The sequence below is a fragment of the Arachis hypogaea genome, chromosome 10 (genome assembly GCF_003086295.3).
Source record: "Arachis hypogaea cultivar Tifrunner chromosome 10, arahy.Tifrunner.gnm2.J5K5, whole genome shotgun sequence".
Taxonomy (NCBI): Eukaryota; Viridiplantae; Streptophyta; class Magnoliopsida; order Fabales; family Fabaceae; genus Arachis; species Arachis hypogaea.
In genome coordinates this window covers 75,670,672-75,692,037 of record NC_092045.1, presented here as the reverse complement: position 1 = coordinate 75,692,037, position 21,366 = coordinate 75,670,672, and the positions used below count along the sequence as shown (strand labels likewise).

Genomic DNA, 21,366 nt, shown 5'->3' with positions numbered 1-21,366 from the left:
CCCGATGAAGGAATAAAAGCTCAAATTGCATAAGGCGAAATTATGAAACGCGAAGCATTCACACACAATAAATAAATGCATAGGAACGATAGAACAAGACATAATATATAAAACCTTGTAGATATCTCCAGGATACACAAGATAATAATTTAACTAAACAAGATATATATATATATATATATATATATATATATATATATATATATATATATATATATATATATATATATATATATATATAAGTGTGAAATACCAGAAAGAGGACTAGTCACAGTCTGCGAAGTTTAGGCCGGCTAATCAAACTGAATACGACAGAGTTTTGAAGTTTAAAATAACAACAATCTATCTTTCAAAGTTTTTCAGAAATAAAGCCTCTAAGGCAACAACGTCAACTATACAAAGGTGAGAGAATGACTACAATAAAAGTAAAATGAAATAAAACGTAAGGAATATCATAATCCTCTCTGTTACCATATCCACAAACTCACCGTGGTGGGTTGCGACCTACATCTGAAAAACAACAACAAAATATGAAATGAGAACCGGAGGTTCTCAGTATGGTAATAGTACCTAGGGCAGTGTGCGTATGCATAGGGTTGTGCGTATGCACGCCCAGAAGAGTTTTCCCAGCTTGTGCGTGCACACGATGTTGTGCGTACGCACAACGTGCAAAATTCACACAGTGTGTGTACGCACCAGAGTGTGCGATCGCTCTCAACAGTAGGCATCTCCCGGTGTGTGGTGCGCACCAGAGTGTATATACGCACGTTTTCAAAATCTCACAGGGTATGCGCGCACACAAGGCTGTGCGTATGCACAAGTCAAAACATAGTGATTGTTCAGAGCACGCGCACAGCAGTGTGCGTGCGCACACAAACCATAAATCATAAATTATACAACATCACAGAATTCAGATTTTTTACACCAACTTCCAACGATCATATCTTTTTCTAGAAAACTCTTATTTCTACGAAATCTATACCGTTTTAAAGCTTTTTGAATTATCTTTAATTTGATATAGAACTTAATAAATTTCAAAAATTGTAGCCCAAGATATGATCCGCCAAAGTTGGCCTAAAACCCATTTTTTACCAAAAACCTTAAAAACTCAAATTCACCAAAACTCTCAATCCAAAATCACTTATTCCACATCCAAAATAGTCTTAATGTACCTAAATCATATTCATACACCCTTTCATCATTCCATGACTTAACAACACCAAAAATCATCCATTCCATACTCCAAACTCTACTTGTAAACTCAAATCTCAACAATTAACAACCTAATACATCACTTCACCATCCCCAACTCTTATTAACATCAGCAACTAATACAAATCTTCATAAACATCAATATTCATACTTCTCATCAATTAAAATCAACATTAGCAATCATTATCAACATTCACGTTTACATAATCCTCATAAACACTCATCAACATCAACCAACATCATCCACAACAAACTCAACAATTATCAATCCATACGCTAATTAAACCACATTCTCACTATTCCAAACCATCAAATTCATTGTTTTTCCCATTTATCATTACCACACTCATAGTCTAACCTCCAAAGCAATTCCACCACACATAATACACATACACACATTTAATCGACCAATAAATACAATTTCAACCTATGCTAGGCCCAATAGCCTAAGTGTCCAGAAATATTACATATTACATAGAAACGAAAACATACCTTGGCTGATTCTCAAACGCACCAAACATCAAAATGAAGACACCAAGCTCGATCTAAAGCCTCAAACCAACTCCAACAAACACCAAAATTAAATCTAACATCACATAACATACAAATATCAAACCTAGGGTTCACAAAAATAATTAAACACAAGGGTTTAATGAAATCTTACCTTACCCAATGAGAATAGGAGTAAAATCCAACAATATTCCAATGCTAGATCACCCCTAAACAAACAAAATCACAAAATCTACTCAAAAACAAAACTCAAAAACGTAGAAATTCTAGGGCTAGAAAATGGAGCATGATTTTAGAGATCTTACCTACAAAACTTAGTTAGAAATGACAGGCTTGACAAGAGCTTCGCGTGGCCGCAAACGGCTTGTCAATCGGAATTCCGTAGATCAAGTTACAAACAAATGAAGGTGAGGATGAAAAGTGCTCTTTCTTCTCCCTCTCCTCTCAATGTAGCTGCGCCCCCTTCTTCAAATTAGGGTGGAATGAGCTGAAATGCTCATTTAATGAGCATATATATGTTGGGCTTTGCATCCGATTTGGGCCCGGTCCAACCCGTTAGCATTTTTGGTCCATTTGGCCCACTTTGGGCCAAAACCTTTAAGATTAGCGCCCGGTTTCGATTTTCAAATTATTTTTATCCTTTCAAAACAATAAATCAATTTTCAAAATCTTATTTTTCTCAAAATATGGTACCGGACAATCTAGAGCCGGTACTACCGGCTTAAGCACCAGTACATATCTTTACAAAACTTTTCGCAAAAGATACATTTTTCCACTCAGAAAAAAAATCATTGAATCCAAATTTCACCCTTAAAGTTTCAAATTAAAACATCTAAATTTTGAATCTACTCCAGACATGTAACACCCTAATTAGCCTAAGCTTTACCTCGCATCGTAAAGCAAAGGTTAATCAAGGATTACGACAGATTTAAGCTCATACATATAATATATATAGAAAGAATAATACAATCTAGAAGCCCGATGAAGGATGCAGCTCAAAAACAGGATTTTAAAGCGCAAAATGTGCTAACGAAGCTTCTGACTTAAGGCACAAGAAACAGGTATAAAATAACAAAATATCATAGTATAATAGTATAATATCATAAGACTCTAGCCACGGCTCGCGGAGTTTAAGCTGGCTAGCCATATACAAACCATACATGAAACCAGACAGTAAAACCAGCTTATACAAGTTTTGATCTCTCAAATTCAAGCCTCTAGGCAAAGCAAAATACAAAAGATGAGAGACATATACAAAAGAGATTAAAAGACTTCAAAAATAGATAGATATCCTCTGCTCCTGTCACCATCAAAGCAACTCACCAAGGTGGGTTACGACCTGCATTTAAAAAACACAACAAAAATATGGTCCGATTCTCAGCATGGTAACAGTACCCAGTAATGTAAGATATAAGACCCCGTGACGCCAAAGGCAATCTTAGACTTCATATCCATCACAAGATTCAATCTTAAGGCATATTAAAACAAATAAGTATCATATATATTTTAACATAAATAGACAGGGTACTCTATCTTAAGGAATTTCTATTCTAACCAAACACCGCTGTCCCACAGCCTTCACTAACCTATCCTCCATGCGATCCCATCGCCACCGCCTTTCGAACCTCCTCAATCCCAGCAGAATACACAATTAATAGCAATGGAAGTAAAACATAAATAGAAAATGCACATGATGAATGCCTGCCATATTTGCTGTGATATCACATTGTCGGTTCAACTGCCAACCTGACACATCTCCATGGAGACGTCGCCCTTCAGAATCATCATATGGGAACCCCCGAGATATAATGCTCGGATCACTGTCCAAGATTTTGTGCCTGCACACTCTATTGATCCGAAGGGATGCGAGCGGGATACTTTTGCCACCGACCTCACATCTCAACGCAAGTGGGACAAACCACCGCCTTTACGCTGCCGCCGCTACTTCGACAGGCGGGATCCAACCGCCGTCCCTGCCGGGCGCATAGTGTCTCATAATTTCAATATACAAATGATAGATCAGTGGTTTTCAAAAAATATTTTCAGTATGCCATGGATCCATCATCTCTTTCTGAGTCCTCGACTCATCTCAACCACTTTCAATCCAACATCTCCATTCCGCGTTCTCATTCCACCAAGCCCATCCTCAGTACACCCAAAACCTAAGCCTCCATTTTCTAACTTTTTATCAAATTACCAAGTTAAAATCACCTAGGACCTTTTCTACCTTTTGATATCCAAAAACGAGCCAAAAGCCTTAAATAGGTGTCACAGAAGTTTACAAGCCTAATTATCTGTCTCTAGACTCAAAACGGAAGTTTCCTATAGATTCAAAACCAGTTGAAATAGTTTAGTTGAATAAAATAAAAAGGAAAACCATTTCTCTTGCAAAAACTGATTTTAAGTTTGAAATCTCTGCACCAAGACAACAAGCTGCCATGTTCTTAAAAAATCCACCAAAAATCATATTTTCATTTGATGTATCTGAACTTTTCCAAAAATAAACTAGACTCATAGAGCTTTAAATCAGTCAAAGTATCATAGAAAAATCATTTTTCTGGAGAGAGTTATACTGATTACAAGTTTACTTTCAAAAACTAGTTTTGCTGTCAAAATAGCTAAGAGCTCTATTTTTAAAACGAGCACAACTTCTTCTACAAAATTTATAATAGTCTAAAATTTTGACACAAACAAGGAAATAGTCCAAGTCTCAATGTCTTTTTGATCCCACTCAAAATTATGGTCAAGATTCGGAGATATAGGCTTGGAAAGTTGCTAGTTTGATTATGTAGCAGCAGAAAATCAATTTTAAAGTAACAAACTTCAAAAATTTATATCTCCTAATTCAACCATTAAACTTTAACCAAAATTTTCAGGATTTTTCTACACATCACAAAGATTCGAGAAAAAATAATCCCATTCAATGGTGACGGTTAGATCATTCCCAAAAAGCGTCCGAAGCTACTGCCAGTAAATAGATTATGCAGAATTTTTGCTAAGCCTCAACTTTCAAAATATTTCAACCAAAACCATACCAACTCCAATTTACCTCATAACTCACCCTTTGTGTCACAATCTACCATTCATACCAAATTTGTCATTCACCCTTCAATATCATCAACCTCAAATATCAAATATATAACACTGTAATCATTTCTCCACAAACCACATTCATCAATTTCCATTATCAAATACATAACAATACATTCATTTTTTTAAATCAACACATTAATCAAATTCCATTCCACCATTTCCAAAAATCATCATAATCAATTTCAATCTCAATCCTCAATACCATACTATCAAAATCAACATTTAAATTCATCAACAACCCAAATCATCAAATCATCATACATCATCATACAACAATTTCAACAACCAATTTAATTCAATCCTATCCTATTGGTCACTAGCCTAAGTGTCCAGAAATATTATATAATACATAGAGAAAACCAAAACCATACCTTGACTGATTTCCTATATGAACCAAAACTCAAAATTGAGCACCCAATGAGCTTCCAACCACAAGCAAGCCACCAATGTAACTCCAACAAGCTCCAAACTCACAATAATCAAAATATATATGCATAAACCATCACAAATCAATTTAGGGTTCCATTTAAACATAATATCACAAGGGTTTAATGTCTCTTACCTTTTTTAATAGATTTGATAGCCAAAATCCAATGCTAAGCAAGGATTAGAGCAAACCTAAACATCCAAAATCACAAAAACTCGTTTAACCCGAAACCCTAAAAAAACCCGAAATTTTGGAGAGAAGAACTGAGAGGATTTCGAAATTTTCATACCAGTTTCTTATATGTATTTTTTAGAGCTCATCACAAGGAACGCGTAGCCGCTGACGACACGTAAATCGGAGCACCGTAGCTCAAGATATCGCAAAAAGAAGAGATATGTGAATAGTGTTTTCTTCTTCCTCTTCTTTCTTTTCTTTGCAGCTGAGTGTGTGTGTGTTTAATAGTGTTGTGGCTACATGGGTTCATTTAATGAACCTTTATATATGTTGGGCTTGGGCGCAATTTGGGCCCAATCCAACTCGTTAGCGTTTCTAGCCCGTTTGGCCCAACTTTGGGACAAACCTTTAAAATTAATGCCTGGTTTTTCATTTCTAATGTTTTTCTAAGGTTTTTGACTGTTTTCACTTTTTCTCGCGCAGCACCAGGCAGACTTGAACCGGTTCAACTGCCGGTTCGTGGTTTTTCGCAAAAGGCACATTTTCTGACTCAGAAAGATCCACTGAGTCCAAAAATCACCTTTAAATCCTCAAATTCTCACTCTAACTTTTTGAAATCTAATTTGGGAAATATAATCACTTAGTTAACCGGTTGATTAGTTGCGATTCTTATAGGACACTTAAAAATTATTATTTTATTCAAACGGTTATGACGATTCTTGCAGTAAATACTTAGTGGATTGCTAAGTAAGTTTGTTAATGATAAAAAGTTGTATGAGATATATAACAAGAACATAAGACTATAAAACATAATTTTTTAGTTTTCTTTCTAATGGAATAACTTCCTTTAAGAATTTGAGAAGCATGTGATTTGAAGACGAATCATCTTCTCCTTCAAAGACGAATCATCTTCAATAATGGGTATATGATATGAGCATAAGGGAGCCCAAATTATTTTGTCATTTAAGTATAGTATGATGGAATTTAGCCCACGTTCATGCGTTTATCTTAGTTTTTATGTTAATTTTAATTGTAATAAATGCTAGTGGTTGATTTTAATGTAGTAGAACAATAAATGCTTAGTGAATTGTGTAGTGTAAATTCTGGAAAATTAATAAATAATTCACTAATAAATTAATTATTATTAAAAAATTAAATTTTTATAATCTAAAAAAATAAAAATATTTAAAATACGAATTTTGATATTAATTTTAAAGATTTTGACCTAAAACCAGACCAACAGACTGAGCCAGTTAGACTGAATCCAAACCAGGCCCAAGACCCAACATATAAAGCATGCAAACTCAGCTCTTTCCCCTTCATTCTTTCATTTCAACACTAAAGAAGGGAAAGGGAATCACAAGAACCCTAACCCTTAGCTCATCTTCAAATCCACATATCTCTCAATCCGAAGCTCTGATCGCCACACTGTTTGAGGTGATGCGACCATCGTGTTGAGCTCTCCAAAACCATTCAAACAAAATGGTAAGGGATTGGCATTTTCTCACACAGCCATTCCTTTCTTCAATTTCGAAATTTTGGTTTATGGGTATTGAATATTTTTGGTGTTTTGATGTTCTAGGATTGAACTAGCTTGAGAAAATTGTTGGGTTTTGTCCAATTGATCTGTGGGTAAGATAAAAAACTATTAAACCTTTGTGAATCCTTGAATTAGTAAACCCTATGTTAATTTTAGTGATATTGTGTGAATTAGATTGTGTTTCTTGTTGATTTATAGTCTATTTGGTAGTTTGGAACAAAATTCTGGTGGTTGAGCTTGTCGATTTGATAGTTAGAGACTTGGAACTTGTGAAGAAGAGGCATTTTGAGGTGTTCCAAACTTAGGGAGGAATCGGCCAAGGTATGATTTTAGTTTCTCGTAGTTAATGTATAATGTTATGTGAAAACTTAGGCTAGAAGACTTTAAGATAGGAATGAACTGAAAGAGTTGTTGATTGAATTGTGTATGTGGTATATGAATTGTGAATAAAGGATGAATGAGTTTGTATGTGTTGGGGTATGATTTTGATGATTATGAAATGTTGATGATTGTGATGTTGTTGAGGGTGGATTGTGGATTTAATTGAATGGATTGAATGAATTTGTATGTTGGCATGTTGTAGTTTAAATGAGAAGTGTATGAACCTGGTTAGGGACTATTGGGGCTAGTTTGGGTTGTGGAATTGTTGGTTTGGAATTGAGAATTTGGGAAACTAGAGATTTTGTAAACTTTGGTAAAAGCTTATTTTTGAATAACCTTGGCGGGCCATAACTTGGCTTCCGAACACTCAAATTTTGTAAAACTTTGTTTTGAATGAAAATTAGATCCGTGAAGTTTCCAACATTTGAAGAACGAACTAGTTTCCAACGTTTGGGTTAAATTAGTTTTTGTGATTCTTGGTGTTTAGGTTCACTCTAATCCTTGCTTAGCTTTGGGTTTTGACATCCAAATCTGTTGTGAAAGGTAAGAGGCTTTGATCTCTTGTGAACTTTTGATTTATGATGAGCCATAGGTTGATTTTTGGTGATTCATATGTATATAGCTTGATTATTGTAAGTTTGGAGCCTGTTGGTGCTTGTTGGAGCTACTTTGGTGGTTGAATTTTGGTTGAAAGCTCATTTGGTTCATAAAGGGAATCGGCCAAGGTATGATTTCGGTTTTCTCTATGTAGTATATAATATTCATGGACACTTAGGCTAGTGACCCATAGGATAGGATTGGATTTGAATAGTTGATGAGTTGTTGGATGTTATTGTATGATGATGTTTGATGAAATGATTATTTTTGAGTTGATATTGATGATTAATAGTGATATGATGAGGATGAATGACTTGTGAAGTTGAGTAGTAGATTATGTTGATAAATGTGATATTGGTGTTAATCGATTGATAATGTAGTTGGAAAATTGTTAATGAAGTTTGATATATGAGATATACTGATGTTGATGTATGGATGAGGAAAGGTGAAGGAAAAATGTGGTAATTCTGGGGTAGTATGACATAGAGGGTTGATTTTGATGAAAAGTGGAGTTTGGAATGGTTTGGTTTGGTTTTGGTTATGTCTTATAAAGGAATTGTGGAAATTGTTATTTTGGAAAAAAATTGAATTTCGGTGAACTTTGTCCGATCATAACTTTTGCCTCGATTTTCAAAATTGGTTAAAATTTGCTTAGAATTAAATATCTTTAAATACCCTTTAAATTGATATAAAGTTTGCAAAATTTGAAATTTTGTGGAGGAAGTTATGATCATTCAAAGTTGGTGTTAAAAATTTGAAAATTCTGCAAAGTTACAGAATTCTGAGTTTTCTGGTATGTGCGCACGCACAGCCTTGTGCGCACGCACACTCTGCGAAAATTGTGACCTGTGTGTCCATACACGCAAAGGCAGGCATTCTGCTTGCAGCACTGGCACAGCTTGTGTGCGCGCACACCAATGGGAAATTGCAACCTGTGCGTACGAACAGACCTGTGCGTACGTATACGTTGGGAAGGCCAGTCTGTTGGGGGCACTGGCACAGGTTATGCGAGTGAACAGACCATTTGAGTTTTGACACCTGTGCGTATGCACACCCCTATGCGTACACACACTTTTAAAGAACTTCCTGGGCGTGCGCACACACACCCCTGTGCTGAAGTACACGCCCTGTTTCTCAAATTTTGCTTTATTTTCAACTATTTCACCTTCCCGACGAGGTTGTAAGCTTCCAAGACACCTTTTTAAGACTTTTGAGCATATTTTTGGATACTCAAACATGGGAAAAGATTTAAAGGTTTTAGACGTTATTATTTGAAAAAAAAACGTTAGCAACCGGAGTACTAGGTTTCTGTTGTATTGGGGAAGGGTTGATGATGTGTGATGAATGGTTGGTGAATGAGATGCGAAAATCAAGGAACTGAAATGTGAATGAACAGTGGTTGAACAGAGTCGAGGACTCTGAATGAAGTGATGGATCCATCTTGTACTGAAAATATTTTTGAAAACCACTACACTACTTTTTCATTGAGATTATGAGACACTATGCGCCCAGCAGGGGCCAAGGTTGGATCCCGCTTGTCGAGGTAGCGGCGGCGTAAGGGTGGTGGTTCGTCCCGCCTGTTGTTACTGTCTGGTTTCACATATGATCTGTATATGGCTAGCCGGCTTAACTCCGCGAGCTGTGACTAGATTCTTATGATATTATACTACTATATTTTGTTATATCACGTTTGTTTCATGTGCTTTAAGTTAGTAGCTTCGCTAGTATGTTTTACGCTTTTCAAATCCTGTTTTTGAGCTCTATTCTTCATCAGGCTTCTGGATATTATTAATTCCTTCTATATAATATATGTATAAGCTTAAACTTGTCGTAACCTTTGATTAACCTTTGCTTTACGACGCGAGGTAAGGCTTTGGCTAATTAGGGTGTTACACCGAACACTTTATCTCCCCGGATTTTCCTATGGGCATGTACACACACACACACACACACACACACACACACACACATAATTCGAGCTTGGGAATTTACCCCATGGATATTTGGGCTTGGGGATGCACACACAGAGGGACTGTCCAATGGTTACATATCGGGTTGGCTATATAATCGACATATGAGACTCATCAGCCATGAGACAGGCATGCATCATATGCATTTGTATGTTTTATTTGAGGGCACATCATTTTGGTTTGCCTAACTGCTTAGCCATGCTTATTTGCTACTTATTTACTTGTTGTATCTGTACTCCTTATGTGATTTCTTTATTTGACTTGTATGTGTATTTACTTTTGAGAGACCCTCTTTTGGTGGAGGCGTGATGAAGGATGTTCCACCCGGAGATTTGGACATTTGAGGGAAGCAGAAGGTGCAAAGTTATATTAGGACTAGATTCATATAGATAGATTACCGAATTTCTAGTTTAGTATGATCTTTAAGTTAAAATCTGAGTATCAGAGTTCTAGAAATGCCTCTAGCTTTTTCGAGACATTATTTATTATCTATGGAGATACCTTTACCATGCTGAGAATCCTGGTTCTCATTTCATACATATATTATTGTTTTTCAGATGCAGGATGCGAGGTACCTCGCTGAGCATACTGGAGGCTCTGCTGAAGCGAAGATCTACTTTGGGCTTTGTGCTTTATACTATGTATTTGTATATAGATTCTCCACCTTGTGAATATTTGTATTTTGTCTCTCCTAGAGGTTGACCTAGAGAAATAGGGTTTATATTCAACATTTTAGTAAACACATTTTGGGTTATATGTATGTATATGTATACTCCTCTAGCTGGCCTTAGCTTTGCAGGTCGAGTCTGGAGCTTGGATATCTATATCTTTTCAAATTCTATTCTTTATATTTATATGCTATCCTTTCCGTTCAATCTTGCTTATCCGTTTATGCTTATCAGTACGAGTGTGATGCGTTTTCTGCAACGGTTTTGTTTAGCTTCCTTTTTTTTAAACACTCCTAGTTATAATTCCTTTCATCTATATTTATATACGTCTTTTCTTTTAGAGGTCATAATACCTCATCACCTCTGATTTACGACTTAAGCGTAAAGTTCTGTGTGATAGGATACTACATGTAGAGCCTTCATTTAGTTTTTCTAAAAGAATTTTAAATGTTTAGTAATTATTTTCAATGTAATAGAATAATAAATGTTTAGGGAATTGCTAAATAAGTTTGTTATCCACTTAGCATTATAAAAAAAACTGCATGGGACATGTAACAAAAACATAAGATTATGAAACAGTATTTTTTAGTTTTCTTCTATGTAAGGGAGCTACTTTTTATTCTTGTGTATAAAAACACATGCTGATTTTATCAAAATAACTTGTGCGATTATTTTGATATTATCAAGGGATCTTGTGGTGATTATTTTTATTTTATCCAAAAAATTTGTGATGATCATTGTAATTTTATTCAAGCAATTTATTCTTGTGATCATATCAAGACAATTTAAATGATCATTCTAAACTTATTAAAGATTAGTTTGTAGAAAAGAAAGAAAAAAATGTTAAAAGTTTGTTTCTGTATAATCATCAAAGATTCAATCAGTTAATTTTTTTTATTAAACAAGTGTATTACATACATTTGAGAAGCTAATTAGGTAGAATAATTTGTTTCAAATATTAGTTTGCAAATAGTTACAAATGCAACATTAGTGTAATTGTGGAGGTTGCTGGCGAAGAACGACCCCGGCTTATATACACGATTCTCATACAGCTTAGATGTAGTATTGCACCACACCACATTAGGATCAATGACGGAAGGCGAGGAGTTGTTGTTGTCCTCCCCACTCTGCTGAGATTGTTAGGTTGCAGCCTCCAAGTTCTACGTGTACGATTCCTACCACATGATATGCAAATCTTATTAGGGCGACAATTAATTGAAAACGATTATAAGTTATAAAATAAATTATTACGTTTACTCATATAATAATTCACAGATCGCTGATCGACAAATCTCTCATTGTTCTCCTTCAGCGTGTGAGTATAGTTGAAGACCTCCACCATCGTCACCTCATGATCTAACAACTTAGGCTACACATATACACATATTGAAAGAAAAGATTTAAACCAAGGGACAATTAATTTTAAAATCAAAGATAAAATGAACTTAATATATTAATACAGGTTATATACCAGATTGGACTTTGTCTTCATAAAAGTCGCTGACCCGCCAGAATACTTGGACGACTTAGCTGATTCCCTGTTGGCCGTGTTTGTGGCTCCACGTCGCTTGAACCCTTCATTATTCTCCCAATAGGCATAGCGAGCCTTCTTGATGTCTGGTCGAAGCCACTGAGTAAGGATGTCCTGCCTCCCACATATGTTCTCAAGTATCTGCTAAAGTCGCCTAGCCATGCGATGGTTAAAAATGTTCTTGATCATAGTATCGTTTATCTTTCCAAGTATAAATTTCTCCTACACAGGGAAATAATTAGCATTAATTAATCGAAATTAAATACATAAACAAAGCAAAAGATAGAAACTAAATAAAGTTTGAATAAGTAGAGATTTTTTCGCCCACTTATAAAATCATCGCTCTCTGGTCTCAATAAGAATCTTCTTGTAGCTTGGCCATGGGTGGTCGTACATCAACTTGATAACATTAGTACACTCCTGTGTACAAGAATTGTTATCCGACGATGCAAACCTATCAATAGAGAATTAAGATTAGTAAACACAAATATTATTTAATAATTTTAAAATAAATTGCATTTAAAACAAATTAAAATGGTGCTCACACGGTCAATTCATCAGGCCAAATCGTCATCCTAATAAGCCAATGTGCTGAGGCATCCATGAAAGCATTTCAAAACTACAGTGTCTGTTACGGGAGGTGGCGTCGATGTAGTAAGCTGCTGAACAGGTAGAAGTGGTGGAAGAGTCAACTCTAGTGAATCAGTAGGACGATTTTTTAGAGGAATGACTGCCACAATAGCCGACCCACATAATTGGGGTTAGGGACCATAATGATGGGTTGATCTTATGCACCATATGCTTGTGAGGTTCCAGGAGTAGTTGAAGTAGAGGGTGATGATTGAGAAGTCTTATGGGTGGCAGTCACTTTCTCTTTATCCTGATCACGAGACCGGCTCTCGATACTTTTGTCTGTTGTCATGTCTACAGAGAGAGAGAGAGAGAGAGAGAGAGAGAGAGAGAGACCAATGTTAGTGAGTATACTCTGATTTTATGTTTTTTCAATTTTCAGTTTATTCAGTTATCAATTATTTTAGTTCGGTTGATTGATTTTATTTGGATTTGATCGATTTTGAACACCTCTATAAAAGAGTATAATTTATAAACAAATAGTAATTTCTACCGTGATGTAACAATTTATATAATTTATAAAAGATTATATATATGTTAAGGTAAAAAGGACCTTATTATACTTTTAAAAAATATTTTTAATTACAAGATTTAGTTATTTTGTATTTTAAAAATATATTTTCAAAACATAATATATTTTTTAAAATTTTTAATATATTTAATACTTTAAAAATATAAAACAAATATCTTTTTAGTAATTTTTAGTAACAGTATTTATAAAATTATATTAAAACTTTTATTTTTGATGATATCATTCCATCCATAATCACACATTCCTTTTTTATATATGCTTTTAAAATATATATTAACAAAATCCTTAATTAAATCATAAAAAGTTAATTACGGATGTAACACTTATAAATATTCTGAACGAGTAGAGACCAAAAGTAGTAAACCAATACAATTGCAAGTTGCATAATTAAAGTTAAGGTTTGTTTATACAAAAAGATCTTTTTTTCAGTAATTTAAAAAAATTAAAAAAATAAAAATAATTTTATATTTTGATATTTTATATAAAAATATTTTTTATTTAATAATTATATTTGAATACAATATATAAAAATAATTTTTTATTTATGATATTAAAAATATATTATTTAAAAATAAACAATTCTTTAAAAAATTATAAATTTAAAAAAATAATTTTTAACATTTTTTTAATTACTAAAATTTTGTTAAATATGCTAAAAAAATCTTTTTGATAAATTTTTTTTAACAATTTAATTATATCAAAAAAATAGTTGAGAGCAACGCATTAAAGTAATAGGTTGGGGCGAATTCATTCATTGATTCAACAATCTGGCGCTAAATAATTTTAAGGGTAAAAAACGTAAACAAGCTAAGGGGAGAACAATTTGACACAAATAAGTCAAAGCAAAATTTGATTCATCAACCAACTAAAGCATATTTAAATGTAGTTCAAACCCACCTGTTTCGAACTTACTTTCTACGTAATTCGAACCATGCAGATTCGAATTACACATTGATACCCAAAATCACATAATTCGAATTCAGCTGATTCGAATTACGCAGAAACATGTAATTCGAATCAAGCTAATTCGAACTCCTTCCATGCACACCATGCAACATAATTCGAAGTGGCTTAATTCGAATTACTCCAAGTGTATTTCGAACCAGGCTGTTTCGAATTACTCCAAGTGCCAAGTCCTATGTAATTCCAATGATGTTGATTCGAATTACACATTATACAATATGATATTTTCCCCTTGTATTTTTTAGAAAATGTCCCATCATTTGCTGTCTCATTATTCATCGAATAACATGAATAAAATTAGCAATATACTCTACATTTCTAGACTCTAATATATATCTAATAGATAAGATATATCTAATCGATTAGGATGCTTACTTTTTTTATATTTGAAAAATATGTCCGAGGTTATCTCCGAAGTGAATGGTGGTTGATAGAAAAACCCTTGATTATAATTGTCGGTATGAGTACTGCGTTCAACATGAAACTTGTGGTTCGTAGTAAAACACCTATTTTCTTGTTGAGACCTAATATGATCTTCATCGATTTCTCGAGATATTTTCTTACGAAGTTTTGTTATAGCATCTATAATGGAATAATACTATATAATATAAAAAATATATACTAAAAAAAGTATAAAACAAGATTATAACAAATTAATTTTAGTATAAAATTATTAAATATAAATTAATTTTAACTCCTATTAATACATTGAATTAAAAATAACATATAAAAATGTACTTGTATTTATTAAATTTTAATAACATATAAAAATTTAATGACTTTTTAAATATTCTTTTTATAATAGAAGTACATTTTTATATACTTTAAATATTTTATAAAAAGAATATTTAAATACTTTATAAAAATATTATTTAATAAAGTGTGGTGTATGTTTATCATACAAAAATAAAGTGTTGTGCCAATATAATAACATTATAACATTTTAAATCAATTTTTTCTAAGAATTTAGATTAAAAGCAGCACATGAAAAAACATTATTGGTATTTTAAAGCTAACTTAATTAAAAAAAGATAGAACTATATTTTTTAGGATTTTATGTATATAATTAGGCTAATGTTTTTTAATATTGATCAAAGATGTGAGTTACACTATATTATTTGGTTTTAGGTAAGTTTTACTCTACTATAATTTTTTTTTTTACTTTTCAGAAGACACAGATCCTACAAAATTTTATAAAACGTCAATGATATTTTCTTTTAAATTAATTTATAAAATTTTTTAGATTTATGTCTTCTGAAAAGTAAAAAAAAAAATTATAGTAGAATAAAACTTACCTAAAACTAAATAACATAGTGTAACACACATCTTTGATCAATATTAAAAAAATTTAGCCTAATTATGTTCATAAAATCCTAAAAAATATAGTTCTATCTTTTTTAATTAAGTTAGCTTTAAAATACCAATAATATTTTTTCATGTGCTGCTTTTAATCTAAAATTCTAGAAAAAAATTGATTTAAAATGTTATAATATTATTATATTGGCACAAGACTTTATTTTTGTATGATAAACATACACCACACTTTATTAAATAATATTTTTATAAAGTATTTAAATATTCTTTTTATAAAGTATTTAAAGTATATAAAAATGTACTCCTATTATAAAAATAATATTTAAAAAGTCATTAAATTTTTATGTTATTAAAATTTAATAAATACAAGTATATTTTTATATGTTATTTTTAATTCAATGTACTAATAGGAGTTAAAATTAATTTATATTTAATAATTTTATACTAAAATTAATTTGTTATAATCTTGTTTTATACTTTTTTTAGTATATTTTTTTATATTATATAGTATTTTTTCTAGTATCTTATTGTACAATGTGTAATTTGAATCAACATCGTTCAAATTACATAGGACTTGGTACTTGGAGTAATTCGAACCAGTCTGATTCAAACTTTACTTGGAGTAATTCGAATTAAGCCACTTCGAATTATGTTGCATGGCGTGCATAGAAAGAATTTGATTCGAATTACATGTTTCTGCGTAATTCGAATAAGTTGAATTCGAATTATGTAGCTTTAGATATCAATGTGTAATTCAAATCTACATGGTTCAAATTACTTAAAAAATAAATTTAAAACAAGTAGATTTGAACTACATTTAAATATACTTTAATTGATTAATAAATCAAATTTTACTTTAGTTTATTTGTGTCAAATTGTTCCACCCTTGACTTGTTTAGGTTCTTTAGCCTAATTCTAACAGCCAATGAGTCGCAAATCTAATGTAATGCAATGAGGCACAAGCAAAAGATTGACGAGCATATACTACATTACTACTCTACAACTGGCTGGTTCCTCCAGCATTAATTATAACGTAAAAGAGAGCGCAAGTGGACAAAATAGTGTCTAGATTTTTGTGCCTAGTTATGGATAAAATCAAGTAAGGAGTGGCCACGTCTGACACCGAGACAACTCTGAATATTCATCTTCATCCGATACGGTAAGGAAACGACACCGTTTCAATATCCAATACTGTTTGCTGTCACTCTCACTCTCTTCGGAGTCTCATCCTCTTCGTCCGTGTCTCTGGCTCACTCTACCACCCAAAGCTAAAATCTATTGTCCCAATTCGTTTTCCCAATTATTCACTTCAATTCAATTCCAGCTATGGCCGCCCCACCTTTATACTTCCACGCTACCCTGCGTACTTCCCCGTCCCCTTCTTCTGGCCGTTCTTCTACCCTCTCTCTACTTTCCAGACCTCACTTCAACAGTTCCTCAACAAAGCTCAAAACTTTCTTCCCTCTCAAGCATGCTGCAAATGCCACCTCTACCACCCGCGGCGGTTCCCTCTCCGTTCGCATGACTTGGGATGGACCACTATCTTCCGTCAAATTGATCATCCAGGGCAAAAATCTAGAGGTATATCTATGCTGAGTTCCTAGGGATACTTAATAAAATAAAATGAAAAAAAGAAAAAGAAAAAATGAATTGTTTATGAACTGTTTGTTGTTTTGCTCAGCTCACTGATGCGGTGAAGCAGCACGTGGAGGAGAAGTTGGGGAAGGCCGTTCAGAAGCACAGTCACTTAGTTAGGGAAGTTGATGTTAGGCTATCCATTCGAGGAGGAGGAGAATTTGGGAGAGGACCCAGGACTCGTAGATGTGAGGTAACGTCACCCAATAATTTCATTCTTTGTATTGGATGTGAATTATTTAAAATATAATTATGATTTACAACAAAACCACATGTCTGAAGCCACTTAATAGGGCAAGGCTTGCTTTGGTAATATGGATTTGCAACATTATGCATAGTATAGTGGTAGAAATAGAATATTTTAACTTTGGAATCATCACATGTTGTGGTGATGATGTGTTGAGTACACAATAAGTAAAAGAAAAATAAAAAATCAGTCACTTGAAGATCTCTCTTGTGCATATAAGCATGTGTTTTCAGTTCAATTCATTGATTCATGTTTCCATTATTCTTTGGTTTCCAATCAATTAGGTAACTATTTTTACAAAGAGGCACGGAGTGGTGAGGGCTGAGGAAGATGCAGAAAGTACATATGGAAGTATAGATTTGGTGTCCTCAATCATCCAACGGAAGCTGAGGAAGATAAAGGAAAAGGAGTCGGACCATGGTCGGCACATGAAGGGCTTCAACAGGTTGAAGGTTAGAGAGCCTGTGGAGCCGGTACCACTGGATGAAGAAGAGATATCTGCAGAAGAGGAGGAAGAAACAATTGATGAGGTTGGTAGTTGATATTTGATAAATAACCTTCAATTGCATTTTGGATTTGGTTTTTGCATGCATATTTACATGAGTTCATGAATTCCAAAAAAAAAGTTTACGATCTTGTTCAAAACACAGGAGGAAAAACCTAATATTAGGCCATTGTATATAATATATTATAGGATTACAAATGAGAACTGTTTTGGAAGTGGAAATAGATTTGATAGGTGTTCTATTATGACTTATGAGTAATTCAAACCTTTCAAGCATATTGAAATACTCCTAGTTTTTCTGTTGGTAGATAGCTTTACTCATGTTGTGAACTTGACTTGTAGGTTGTCCGCACAAAATACTTTGACATGCCTCCATTGACTGTGGCAGAAGCAATTGAACAACTCGAAAATGTTGATCATGACTTCTATGCTTTCCGAAATGAAGAAACTGGTGAGCAATTAGTGTCTAGCTCTCTGTTTTTGTGTGGCTTTGTTTCTTACTTTGCCATATTTTTGTTGGTTTTTTCTCCTATTTTCAATACATTTTGTTATCATGGTAACTAACTTTATTCCCTATGCTGCTTCAGGGGAGATTAATATTGTATACAAAAGAAAAGAAGGAGGTTATGGAGTCATTATTCCCAAAGGAGATGGTGAAGCACAGAAATTGGAGCCTTTAGTGATTGAACAAGCTAGAGAACACTCCCTGAAAGAATGAAAGGAATTCAAAAAGAAACCGTGTATGTAAGAAGGCAAGAGCTTGTACATGATTAGCGGATACTAATGGTAGCTTCTGCGTGGCCGAAGTGCACAGGGAACTTCATTGATGGCTTTGGTGTTACAAGTGTAAAACAAACTTTTCGATTTTAAAATGGAAGAGATGAATCACAGTTTTGACTGCACATAATGTCCAGATTCCAGAATAAAAGCAATTTCCTCCGATAATGCCTCCTTTTTCTGTCATCATCCGTTTTGTGTTGGTCCATGTTTGTTTCTATTGTACAACATAGGGTGTTCATGATGTTTTTGCTTCATTCAATAAGATTTTGACGATAGTTTACAAGGTAAAAAGTTGGCTAGAATCCAAGTGATAGGGACAGAAATACAGAATCAAACAAAAACTTTGCTAGTTAATCAAGCAAGCAGTGTGCTGATTTCATTCGCGTAACCGGAGCTTTATTGCTAGTGGATGGCATGAATAAGTGAGCATTAGATAGACGAATATTAAAAAAGAAACCGAATAATTGAGCACGCCGACAAGAAAAACCAGAGTTCTTGATGCATTTCTTTGAAAAGTACTACATAGTGACTTGCTGCATTTCTTGACAGTAGTTGAAACACATGGATGCAGTAGCATTGTTGAAAAAAAATGATCGACAAATGTGGATTGACACTTGACAAAGTTGAGTAATTCTTCACTAGTTCAAATAAGAGGGAGTGATGGAATATTACAATTAAAGCCAACCTGAGCACCAAGCGCAGGAATCACAAAATCGTAATCATCACAAGAGTATATGCAGAGTGAGATAATATACATATATATTGCAACTCTTGAAACATAAAGCTAGCTTGATGAACTGCGAAAACAACCGTCGAAAGTAAAACTTGTAAAATCCTAATACATATGGAGATTAAAAGTAAGGAAATGCTTACTAATATACTAAACTTGATAAACAAAAAACACCGAGAGAATAGTCAAGTACTAGAGAAGTCCAAGTACAAGTGCTGGTTGAGTCTTACAGAACAGAAGAAACAGCAAAAACACCATCTTGCCTCCTTGATTTCATATCCACCAACTTATCTCCCTCAACAACCTTGAAAGGATCCAACATAATAGAATCCATATTCAGCTTTGGGAATCCCAATTGGACCTGATCAACAGCATTTTGAAACGACACTCTCACAGATTTCTTCCATTCCCTCATAAGACACAATTCAGTATACTCAGACTCCTTCTTTACCCTCTCAAGCTCCCCCAAACACTTAGCAACCTCCCTCTCCGCCTTCTCCAGCTTAGTCACCACCCTGCATAGTTGCCTCTCCTTCTTTTCCAGCTCCTCTACCAAGAACTCAGTAGCGGCTGCTATTCTCAGTGCATTCGCCTTCACGAAATGTCCAACTTCCGTGTGGCCGGTGTGGCGGAGCTTGTCCTGGTCAGGGCTAGAGAACAAGTGATGCCGAATGTGATGGTCGAAATCAAAGCGGCGATCCCACAGGGAGAGGACCCTTCCTTCTCCTTCAAAATCTTGCAGATGCTGCATATCAATATCTGCAACAATGTTCTGTTCGTGAAACAAAGGAGGAGGAGTAAGAGGAGCAGCACTGTTCTCCACAGAAACCTTTTGCTTCTTCTTCATCTTCTCCGCTGCTCTTTCTCTTGTGAGTACTTCCTCCTTCCTCTTCGGTTTCTTCTTCACTTCCTCAGCTTCTTCCTCTTCCTCTTCCGACTCTGACTCCTCAGCTATACAATCAGATCAACAGAATAATATGAACAAGAAAGTAAAAACAAATATTGAAAATAAGATTATGAAAATGCAGTTACCATTAATGAGAGAGGAACAAGAGAATGGAGCTTTCAGCTTCTGGAACTTTGTGACCAAAGCTTTCTCAGAATCAGAGAGACTCCAAAACACAGGCGAATCTGGAAACTTCACGAACTCAGACCAACAAAGAGGAAACTTTGGGTTCTTGTTCTGATCCATGAAGAAAGGAACAGAGCTACCACCACCACTCCCCTTGACTTTGAAGAAATTGTTTTTGAAGCGGAAGCACCTCAAATCCAAAGACAGAAGCTTATGTAGACCTGGACGAGCATGAATATGAAGCCATGCACCTTTCTTCTTCTCCACCAATTGAAAGAAGTAGAAGAAAGTGGGAACAGTAGGGGTGAGTTTGTGAAACTGGCATAGGAGTTCGAAGCACCGAACGAAGACCCAACCGTGAGGGTGAAGCTGTGTAGGAGCTGCGTCAATCTTCTTGAGGATACTCATATGGAAATCGGAGAAAGGAAGAGGTAGCATCAAATCAGTGAAAAGCGCCTTGTACACGAAGAAGAACCGTTCTTGTTCTTCTTCACCTGAACCGTAACAAACACGGTCAAGGTCGGTGCAGTGTCCGAATGATACACTTGAATGATTTGGTTGGAGGAGTTTGGTTGGGGTGAGATTGGCGATGTTGATGTCTGACTTGGTATTCAAAACTTCAGGGTCAACCCAGTTCCAGGTGCTACCGCTACCACCACCGTTGGAACATTTCTGGTTGGTTTTCGTCATCCTGAAACAGAAAAGTGAGAAGAGAAATTAACAGCATTACCATGCAGCCATGGACACTAATGAAGTGATACTGAGACATACCTGATAAAACTGAGAAGACAAAGTTGCAGAATGTAGTTCAAGCGTCCAACCAAGAGTAGTGATAAATGAGACATTAATTAATTT

The 21,366-nt window shown here is 34.5% G+C and overlaps 2 protein-coding genes across 2 annotated transcripts; one reads left to right on the top strand and one right to left on the bottom strand.

Moving 5' to 3' along the window:
• Nucleotides 1-16,471: 16,471 nt before the first annotated feature.
• Nucleotides 16,472-18,874, top strand: LOC112715700 (ribosome-binding factor PSRP1, chloroplastic). The gene is made up of 5 exons (XM_025767500.2): nucleotides 16,472-17,123; nucleotides 17,224-17,370; nucleotides 17,709-17,954; nucleotides 18,272-18,380; nucleotides 18,517-18,874. The coding sequence occupies exons 1-5, from the start codon at nucleotides 16,869-16,871 to the stop codon at nucleotides 18,645-18,647; spliced, it is 888 nt and encodes a 295-aa protein (XP_025623285.1). The 5' UTR covers nucleotides 16,472-16,868; the 3' UTR covers nucleotides 18,648-18,874.
• A 449-nt stretch (nucleotides 18,875-19,323) lies between these two features.
• On the bottom strand, nucleotides 19,324-21,366 carry LOC112715699 (uncharacterized). The gene is made up of 3 exons (XM_025767499.2): nucleotides 21,283-21,366; nucleotides 20,472-21,202; nucleotides 19,324-20,390 (listed from the first exon to the last, which is right to left on the bottom strand). Exons 1-3 carry the CDS (start codon nucleotides 21,354-21,356, stop codon nucleotides 19,666-19,668), a joined length of 1,530 nt encoding a protein of 509 aa, XP_025623284.2. The 5' UTR covers nucleotides 21,357-21,366; the 3' UTR covers nucleotides 19,324-19,665.

Bases quoted from the DNA above. Each gene is read 5' to 3' on its own strand.
- LOC112715700 (XM_025767500.2), top strand. From the start codon at position 16,869: ATGGCCGCCCCACCTTTATACTTCCACGCTACCCTGCGTACTTCCCCG. The intron at 17,124-17,223 runs GTATATCTATGC...TGTTTTGCTCAG, and splicing joins TCCAGGGCAAAAATCTAGAG to CTCACTGATGCGGTGAAGCA. The intron at 17,371-17,708 runs GTAACGTCACCC...CCAATCAATTAG, and splicing joins CCAGGACTCGTAGATGTGAG to GTAACTATTTTTACAAAGAG.
- LOC112715699 (XM_025767499.2), bottom strand. From the start codon at position 21,356: ATGTCTCATTTATCACTACTCTTGGTTGGACGCTTGAACTACATTCTG. The intron at 21,203-21,282 runs GTATGTCTCAGT...TTTCTGTTTCAG, and splicing joins TGTCTTCTCAGTTTTATCAG to GATGACGAAAACCAACCAGA. The intron at 20,391-20,471 runs GTAACTGCATTT...CTGATTGTATAG, and splicing joins TTGTTCCTCTCTCATTAATG to CTGAGGAGTCAGAGTCGGAA.